The 9,166-nt window shown below is 41.6% G+C and overlaps 1 protein-coding gene across 1 annotated transcript; it reads right to left on the bottom strand.

The window, feature by feature from the left end:
* Window positions 1-5,012: 5,012 nt before the first annotated feature.
* Window positions 5,013-8,657, bottom strand: LOC311028873 (uncharacterized protein; the record flags this gene model as incomplete). Its single annotated transcript, XM_084033668.1, has 4 exons — window positions 5,013-5,294; window positions 6,299-6,442; window positions 6,782-7,363; window positions 7,908-8,657. 4 exons carry the CDS (start codon window positions 8,655-8,657, stop codon window positions 5,286-5,288), a joined length of 1,485 nt encoding a protein of 494 aa, XP_083889794.1. The 3' UTR covers window positions 5,013-5,285.
* Between the last annotated feature and the right edge of the window lie 509 nt (window positions 8,658-9,166).

Here is a 9,166-nt window from a genome sequence, read left to right as displayed (position 1 = left end):
ACAGTCAAAAGTTCACTCAGATCTGGGGCCCGTTTCACAAAGCAGGTTCAACAAACTCTGAACCTAACCCTGAACTCTGAGTTGACCAACTCTGAGATGGGCAACTCTGAGTTTTCGGTTTCAGAACAGCGGTTTTGAATTAGTTCAGTCAACTCTGAGTATGTAAACTCTGAGTTACGCGCGTGCCTGCCGACTCTACAAAGCCATCATCACTGGAGCTCATACTACGATTGACCATGGCAGCTGGGAGAGCGTTATTAGATATTACTGAGTGTTTATGTAGAAAACGAGCTCATCCTGAGAAAGCGGAGCAACGTAACTGCAGCAAAGTAGCGATAGTTGGCGTGGCAGACAATTACGGCCCAATCTAATGTGTATAACTGAATGAAAGGTAATATGTCTTTATTTTCAATCTTGCAGAGCGACACTGTGGTGTAATGGTTAGCAAAGCCGCCCACGGTGCAGGGGAACGGGGTTTAACTCCCGTAGTTCACAAAGCAGTTCATTGAATGAATTACCATTTTCATTGGGTGCAATCCCCCCATGCCCAGAAAGAAAGTGGCGTCAGTTGAAAGCAGAAGAATATTGCGCAAATACGTTGACTAAGGCATATGATTTTAATCATATTTCACATATTAAACAGTAAATATAAGCAGGTATGTCAACACAGAAATGTACTTAAACATTTCATAAATCTCCCGTTCGCAAAAACGCTAGCTCCGCAAAGAATCTGGTTGCGGATTATGTCCGCGATATGAAATGTTGAAAATGTCGGAGAATATTGTTTAGATAATATCTAATGTGATTGGAAGGAAAGGCAATCAAAATTCTCTCCCGATGCAAAGCTGCTAGAATCATTTTTATTTCCATATCAATTAGGTTGACGATGAAAGGACGGCACATTTTTTCAGAGTTGGTTCAGATTCCGGAAAAAGGCGGAGACATGTAGGAGAAACTCAGGGTTTGTTGAAGCAAACCTGCTAGCGAGCAGGTAAGGTTCACGGAGTATGTTACCCGGGTAACTGACTCTGATTTATGCTGAACTGGCTTTGTGAAACCGAAAAACCAGAGTTTCCCTCATATCAGGGTTAACTAACTCAAGGTTTTCACTAAACCTGCTTTGTGAAACGGACCCCTGAACTTCAACAGCCACATTATATCAGTTGCAAAGACAGCCTACTATCACCGAAAGAATATATCGATTATTAAAGGACTTGTGACTCAGCAGGATTTGGAAAAATGTGTCCATGCTTTTATCTTCAGCAGGCTCAACTACTGTAACAGGTCTCCCTAAAAAGTCGATCAGACAGCTGCAGTTAATTCAGAACGCTGCTGCTTGAGTCCTCACTAAGACCAAAAAAGTGGATCACATTACTCCGGTTCTCAGATCTTTACACTGGCTTCCTGTCTGTCAAAGAATTTACTTTCAAATACTACTGCTGGTTTACAAAGCACTGAATGGTTCAGGACCAAAATACATTTCTGATCACTTCTGCTTAGCTACGAACATCCAGACCTCTCAGATCGTCTGGGACAGGTCTGCTCTGTGTCCCCAGAGTCAGAACCAAACATGGAGAGGCAGCCTTCAGTTTCTACGCACCACATATCTGGAACCAACTTCCAGAAAGCTGCAGGTATGCTGCAAATCTCAGCTGTTTTAAATCAAAACTGAAGACTTTTCTGTTTGCTGCTGCCTTTCAGTAAACAACTATCTATGAACTTCTTATTCTGTGCTGTATTTTCTATTCCTTGATATTCTTGTTTTTATTTTTATTTAATTTTTTAATTTTGAAATTTACATTTTTTTCCCATCAGGGCCTGCAAAGTCATATCCTCTTTGGGAATACCCAAGATATGTCCTTACTTTCAAGAGATGGAACATTTTAATTTCTGTAAAATCTAAATTTGTTATGTAATACTGGAAAGAATGTGACCTTAAATACTTTTACCACTAAATACTTTTACCAAGAACTGTGACCTTAAATACTTTTACCAGATGGCTATGTCAAATTTTTTGTGGAAACTCGTTGCACTAGATTAGATACAGATACAGGAGTACAGATAATATTACAGATAATAAAAACAACAAAACAAAGTGTAAATATGGGCAAGGGTGGACGGGGACAAAAAAATCACCCCATGCATTTTTGGTTCAATACCATTCGGTTTAAAAACTCAAAGACATGTTTAGGGGAATTCAGAGACCTACCTGTTGAAACGTTTTGGGGGGAAATGCATCACAGCAGAGCTCATGTATAAATTCAGTCTACATCCGCAGCCCCTGCACCAAATAAATTTGGTACTTTGGCACATTTGGCAACCCCTACTTAATTGATTACAATTTTTGAATTTGCTGCTTCTCATTACCACTGGGATGTTTTTTTCGGCGGTAGCTTTTCCATCTCACCTGGCTCATTAGCTTTGCCAAATCCAGTGTCAACCAGCCCAGCCAGCAATTAAGTGATTCGCAGCACATGATTGAATGACAACTGTATAAAACAATGGGATGTGCCGATGAGCGCCAATGCAGGGCTGGCCAGCCAATTCTGTGGCCAAAAAAAAGAAAGAAAGAAATCCTCCTGCTGACTGGCCATAGCATCAGCCCACTGTGATAATGCCTGTATGCCAGATGGCCAGTCCACTCACACTGGATATGGTGCACTGGAGGCCTGGGGTAATAGAGTTCCCACTGAAGGGTTTCAAAACTCTCAGAAGTTTTCTTTATTTTATTCTTGTCAACTTTGGTTTTGGGGTTTTCTTTGTTATAAATTGTATTTTCCAATTATTTGTGTAAATTGTATACTCTCTAAATTTGAATTTGTGTTATTACTTTCAGTAAATTATAGCTGTTAATTCCCTCTGCAGATCTGCCAATCTTTCCTCTAAGATTTTTCGTAGTGATTGAAAAAAACACAAGGGTGTTAACATTAGCATCTGTGTGCACCTCGTTTGAATTGAAACCCGGCCAGGCTGATAACTCATCCAAAAAACTCTACTCACACTGCCATGGTGACCAGAGTTGGAAGCCCCACTACTGACATTTCAAACACATCACTTTCACAGCAGGACAGTGTTCCCACCTGAGACAGCCACTGTCCCTAAACAAAATCTGCAGTGTAAATTATGAAGTGCTTTGAGGAAATGGTTCTCTAGCACATCATAGACAACATCCCAGCTAGCTTGGACCCTCGCCAGTTTGCATTCAGAGGAAAGAGAGATGCCGTCTCCACTCAGTCCTCACTCATAAAATATAAAACTAACACCTTAGGCAGTGAATAATGGCTCCATTCATTAGCAAGCCAGTTGGTGTTTGTTAAAACAAAAGTGGAAAGATGACGCAAGGTGGTTTTAGTGAATTCAATTTTGTTTCCTTAGAATTTGAATGAAGAAAACAAAAACAAATTTATTATTTCACAAAAATCTCTATCTCTGTAGGGATCATTTATTTTTTTCACTGTTGAAATCTTTGAAAAGCAAAAGTATGTGTTTTTTGAAGTATTATTCTTTTTGGGCGATTTCCTTTTATTGATGGAGAGGACAGTGTGAGAGTGAAAGGAGGAGAGCGAGGGGAGTAAAGCACAGTGTAGGGCCTCGGATCGGACTCGAACCTGCTGCTGTACTTAGGGCTTAGCCAATCCAATCCACTTTATTTATACAGCACAATTTTAACAAACACAAGTTTTCGAAAGTGCTGCACAACAAGATAAAACACAATAAATAGAGGACACAATAGAAACACAATAGAAACACAATAAAACGATGAAGTACATAATAGAAAGATAATAGTAATACATCCATCCATCCATCCATTGTCTACCGCTTATCCTGTATTCAGGGTCACGGGGGGGCTGGAGCCGATCCCAGCTATCATTGGGCGAAGGCAGGGTACACCCTGGACAGGACGCCAGTCTAATGGTAATACAATAAAATAAAATGAATAAAATGCACTGCCCACTGCCCAAGATAAAAATATGCATGTATAAACATAAAATCATAAAACCAACACCCTACATGGTGATGTGTGTGTTCCCTTAGTACAGTCTTGACATTAAAGATCCCATATTATACTGTTTTTCATCAATTTCACACAGCTGTCAGAGGTCCAACAACACTGTTTTTGATATGCATTGCCCCAAACCCATCCGTAGTCCGAATTTCAGCTGTCTAAAAGTTGCTCAAATGAGCTCTGCTGTGAACAGGCTGTTTCTGTGCCTGCACCTTTAAATGCTAATGAGCTCCGTCTGTCCAGGGTTTATGCAGCAATCCTGAGATTAAATTCAATACTTTTCAAGACCTTTTTCAAGACCCTTCTAATATTTTTCAAGACCCCAGCGCCACTAGGAGCTGTAACCTGTTACATCAGCGACACAATTCAGTTTGAGATTGCAAAATTAAATGAAGTTTGCCAGAACTTCTATGTAGCACTGTATCAACACAACAGAATTCAGATAGGACGGGAGGGAATAAAGCTCAAAAGAATAAATTGAGGTACTAAGCCAAAAGGCACCATTTATTTATAGAACTCAGATGTGTAAACATTGACCATTGAACTGAACATTGAAAATTGAACATTGAATTGAACATTAAACATTGAACTGAGCTGTGGGAGTGCTCACTCCTTACAAATAGGATTCAAGGCATGTGCCTCAATTCAGTTGCTTTGTTTCCCAACAACTTTTCAGTTTCAACCAGCTCAGTGTGTTTTTCCTTGTGCCTTCTCCTGAGGGTGTTTGACTTTGTAATCAGCTGAGCCATTAGCGATCCAGACTTTCCCTCTGCCTTCTCTGCCAGCTGATCCGCATCCTTTTGCAGGGCTTCGCAAACCTCTGTTAGGACTTTCTTTTTATTTTTCAGCTCTTCCAGCTCATCCACGACTGCTTTCCTCTTGAGTCCCTGCGTGGCAGTCTCTCTCTTCTTCCGTTCTTGTTCCAGGTGATTCCTATATTTGGACCTTGCGGAGGCTGCAGAAGCCAGGAGTTCCTTTGTGATAGGTACCTGCAGAACCCCCCCACAGACACTGACCTTGTCACAGATCAAGCGCAGAGCTTCCATCGACTCTTCTTGGATGTTGCAGGTTTCAACATGCTTGTTTATTGAGAATCCTCTCTCTACCGTGGCTTGTCCATGGGACAAAAGTAGCAGGCTCTGAGAGAAAATTAAAAGCTCCGGGTAGGACTTAACTACTGAGTGCAGGAACACATCAACTCGCTGCTTCAGTGGCTGAAAGGAGAGGAATCTCTCATCTCTACCCTCAACAGAAAGAAAGCTCTCGAACTGTTGGACGATCACATCACCTACAGAATTGACAGGGAAAAGAGAGAAGTAAAAAAAGTTATTATTCATAGGTCATTAAATTTCATTCCGGTAAACTGCTTCATCATTTATTTGACAAATACATTTCTCACAGCATCTGTGCACATAAAAAGGTAAATAGTGTATTGTAGATTTCTTCAGAAAGAGTTATTTCAGTTTCACAATGTTTACGAAACAATACATGCAAATTAAAAGGTCATGCACATTGAGACAATGAACATACAGCCTTGGTAATTTAGAATATCATATTTCCTCAAATAATGGCCGGGGACGTGGTCGACAAAAACAAATAAAGGCTGGTCCTAAGTACAGGCCAAGTGGGGGCGAAAAACAACAGTGGATACTGGTAACTCCTGATGCCTGTTAGCCTCGTGTGGTACTAAAATATAAGCAAATCTACTTATCAAACACAGGGAATTATAAATAAAGGCATGTCTCTTTGACCCTGCTTTGAATAAAGGACTGCTTCCCTCAGTCGTTTAGGTAAATAAAAGCCTGGGACAATATTATAGGAAATACAGTTACGTATCAACTTCTATTGTTCACAGATCATATTTTTCGTACCAGCTGAAATGCCTCCAGCCAACTGCTTGTCCTGCAGGAATGTTTGGACTATATTTTTCATCTTTCTAATGCACCACTCTGGATCTGTGATCATCTTTGTGGGATCCAAGCAGGCGATGTTCCTGACCACTGGGAATTTCAGGGGGCTTTTCTCCTGCACTTTCTTTACCATGTTAGCCAGGCCCTGCATACATTCTCTCCTGAAGGTGAGCACAGAAAGCTCACTGACCTTGCTTCCTGGCTTGCTCTGAAGTGCCTGATTTATTTAAGGAACAGAGCGTAAATGGTGCAGACGATTAGCTTTTTATACTGGATATACACTCATTGAACTTAAAGACTTTAAGTGGATACTTATTTGAAACTACCCCGGGGGGGGGGGGGCATACATGCAACCCTGAAAATGAATATAAATAAAAATTACCTTGATGGCGCATTCTGCACCGAGGCCTATGTCAGAATTCAAAGTTGAGACCCAGTTTGCCTTATCAGCTGCATCGACTTTGGTCAGCTTAAGGGGCGAGACATCCTGTAGGAGTTCCCTCTTCACAAACCGCTTCAGTAGACTCTTAAAAAAAATTGCATGTAATGAGTGGCAGAACAATTAAAGAAATGTTCTGCTTTGTATCATTATAAAATCTTATATACAAATACTGTGAAGAGTTATGCAGTCATTCATTACGTATGCCAGTTATTGAGAGTTGATTTTAAGTTGTTGACCAGTGATCTAATTTGTGCAGGTACGAAATCACTGTTACAAAACGTAACTCTCAATGACAAAAACTAAAAGAATGTCTGCAAAACAGTTTACACTCTTTGGATATACTACTGATTTTGTAATGAAAATTGGCAGAGTGTTCCTTTTAATATAGATTAATCCAATTCAGTTAAATTACTGTATTAGTACCTTCAACAGCTCAGCCAAGTCGTTGGCCAAGAAGGGCAGGACTGGCTCATCGGTTTGGTATTTTGTCAGGAAGGGGTTGAAGGTCCTGGAAATCGCCAGGAAGAAATGCAGCTTGGGAATGATGAATAGATCCCCTTGTGCTGCCTCAATGGTGTCATACGAGGCAGTGGCAGGGTTTGGGACCTTCTTCTTCCTGACAGCATCCACATACAACTGTAGCATTGGCCAAACCTCAACTGCTCTCTCTGCCACAGGGACATTTTCCACCCATCTGTGGCCACAGAATGGTAGTGGGAAGCTGGAGGACCGAGTCAGGCTAGTGAAGTCCTCTCTTCTTGCAGGAACATTGTGGAAGAGGAAGTGCATTGCTCTCAGGAGCTTTTCCAGATGCCACATGGTGAAGCCTGCCTTCACTGCGTTGTGGAGGGTGTGAAGACCACAGCTTCCAACCAGGACAAGCTGAGCACCTCCATAGAGCTCTCCATGTTCTTTTTGGAGAAGTTCCACCAACTTAAAGTTGACATTGGGGCCATCCATGCTGATGGACATAAGGTGCCTCATATTCAGTTTTGCAACACATTCCTGTGGATTGACAAGGCAGTAAGTTTATTAATGACAATAATCCTTGAACGTTTATTCTTGAAATACACTGGCATTCAGACAGTAAAGTACAACTATTGCCCAGACTTCTAACTTATTATTAAATCAAAATTAGTTATTTTAAATAAAATTATTGTAGAAACCGTTATTTTGTGTTGCTCTAATTGCCTGAACGAAAGTACAATATAAACCTAGATTTTGCTCAAACAAATTACAAGGGTACTGAACAATTATTGTGAAATTTGTTTGTTGTACACAAGACCTATTGAACAATGAATGTGTGAATATTTTACATCCAGGTCATGACTCATGTTACTCTGGCTACTTTCAAGCCATTCAAGCCAATGTTAATTGCATAATTAGACAACTGCACTCCCAAAGAGCGGAAAAATTTGCTGACATGCTAAATTGTAACTTAAAAGCAATTCTAAATCGAAGAAAATTGGTAAAATCTTTACCCCAGCAACCAACCACACCCACACAACATTTAATTATCAATACAAAAAATGCTCGGAGATACACTTACTTTGATGTGATGCAACAAGTCATGGGCTCTGCCATGTCCCAAGAATTGAGATCCAAGATACCTGGATTGGACTCTGTCATCCTCCCAGTATCGAACGTGGACATCGAACTGTTTGGTCTTTGTGGAGTGATTGAGGCTCTCATCGAACATCAGCACAAACTGCCCAGCTTTGTTGACACCATCAACAAGCTGTTGCTTGAAGTAAGGTGCTAGTCCGAATTTTGTGATGTACCCGGTTTTGTCTTTGCCGCAGGTGAACGTTTTGGCGATGTCCGAATCAGGGAACATTTCTTGGAAAATTCCTGAAATGCCTTCATTTGACGATAACGAGTGGTGTTTTGCTGCGGTGTCAAGACACCACAACACTTCTGCGCGCAGCGTAGGTGTTGCTCCCAGCGTCACTCTGAGGTCTTTGCAGGTTGAAGCGGCGGCAACTGGGAGGACGTTAGCTACGCTGGCAGTAACGTTACCTGCTTCAGCTGTCGCAATCGTTGTTGGTGGTGTGACAACAGTAACCGAGGACGGTGTTGCCCAATATTCGATTGACACCTGCTGTCTGCGTGCCGCAGCGGATTTGTGGCTCGCTCCTAGCATGTGGGACCGGAGCGCATTAATCCCCATCGAGGTAACACTAATCTTCTTCTTGCAGAAGGAACAGTACGCCTCCCGGTCATTCCCAGAAACGGGCTTCAGCCAGGGCTTGTACTGCTCATGTTCGAGCCACGATCCCGCGAATTTACACTGACCCATTTTAGAGAGATAAGTAACTTATAGCGCACTGGTCGCAGCTAGCCGTCCTTTAAATTGAAGGTCCAACGACTCGCGCAATTCGCGATCTGAGCCCGCTCGAGACCCGTCCCCGCTTGAACGCCAGGAATTTTTTTTTTGCATTGTTGTGAGGACTGTGAAGGAAAATAAACGAGTGCGATGTCCCGATTCAATAACCATCTCTCGTGTCATTTTTCGGCTGAGGCCTTACAGTATAAGAGGAAAAAACCATCGGCTAAACAGAGTCTTGAATTCGAAAAAAATTCAAGACTTTTTACAAAGACTTAGACTTTTTAATACTTTTCAAGGGTCTTGATTTTCCCTAAATTGATTTATCACCTTTTAATACTTTTCAAGACCCCGCGGATACCCTGCTGTCATCGCCTACTTGGAGAGCCACGGAGACGATGCCCCTTACGCTAGAGGCAGCATGCGCCAATGTTTACGTGGATGTATAGCTATGGCTCGCCTATGTGGCTCAGATGAAGTAT

This window comes from Eutrigla gurnardus (assembly GCF_963514095.1).
Source record: "Eutrigla gurnardus genome assembly, chromosome: 18".
Classification (NCBI taxonomy): domain Eukaryota; kingdom Metazoa; phylum Chordata; class Actinopteri; order Perciformes; family Triglidae; genus Eutrigla; species Eutrigla gurnardus.
Note: the sequence above shows the minus strand (reverse complement) of the source record. Positions and strands in the feature narration are given on the sequence as shown.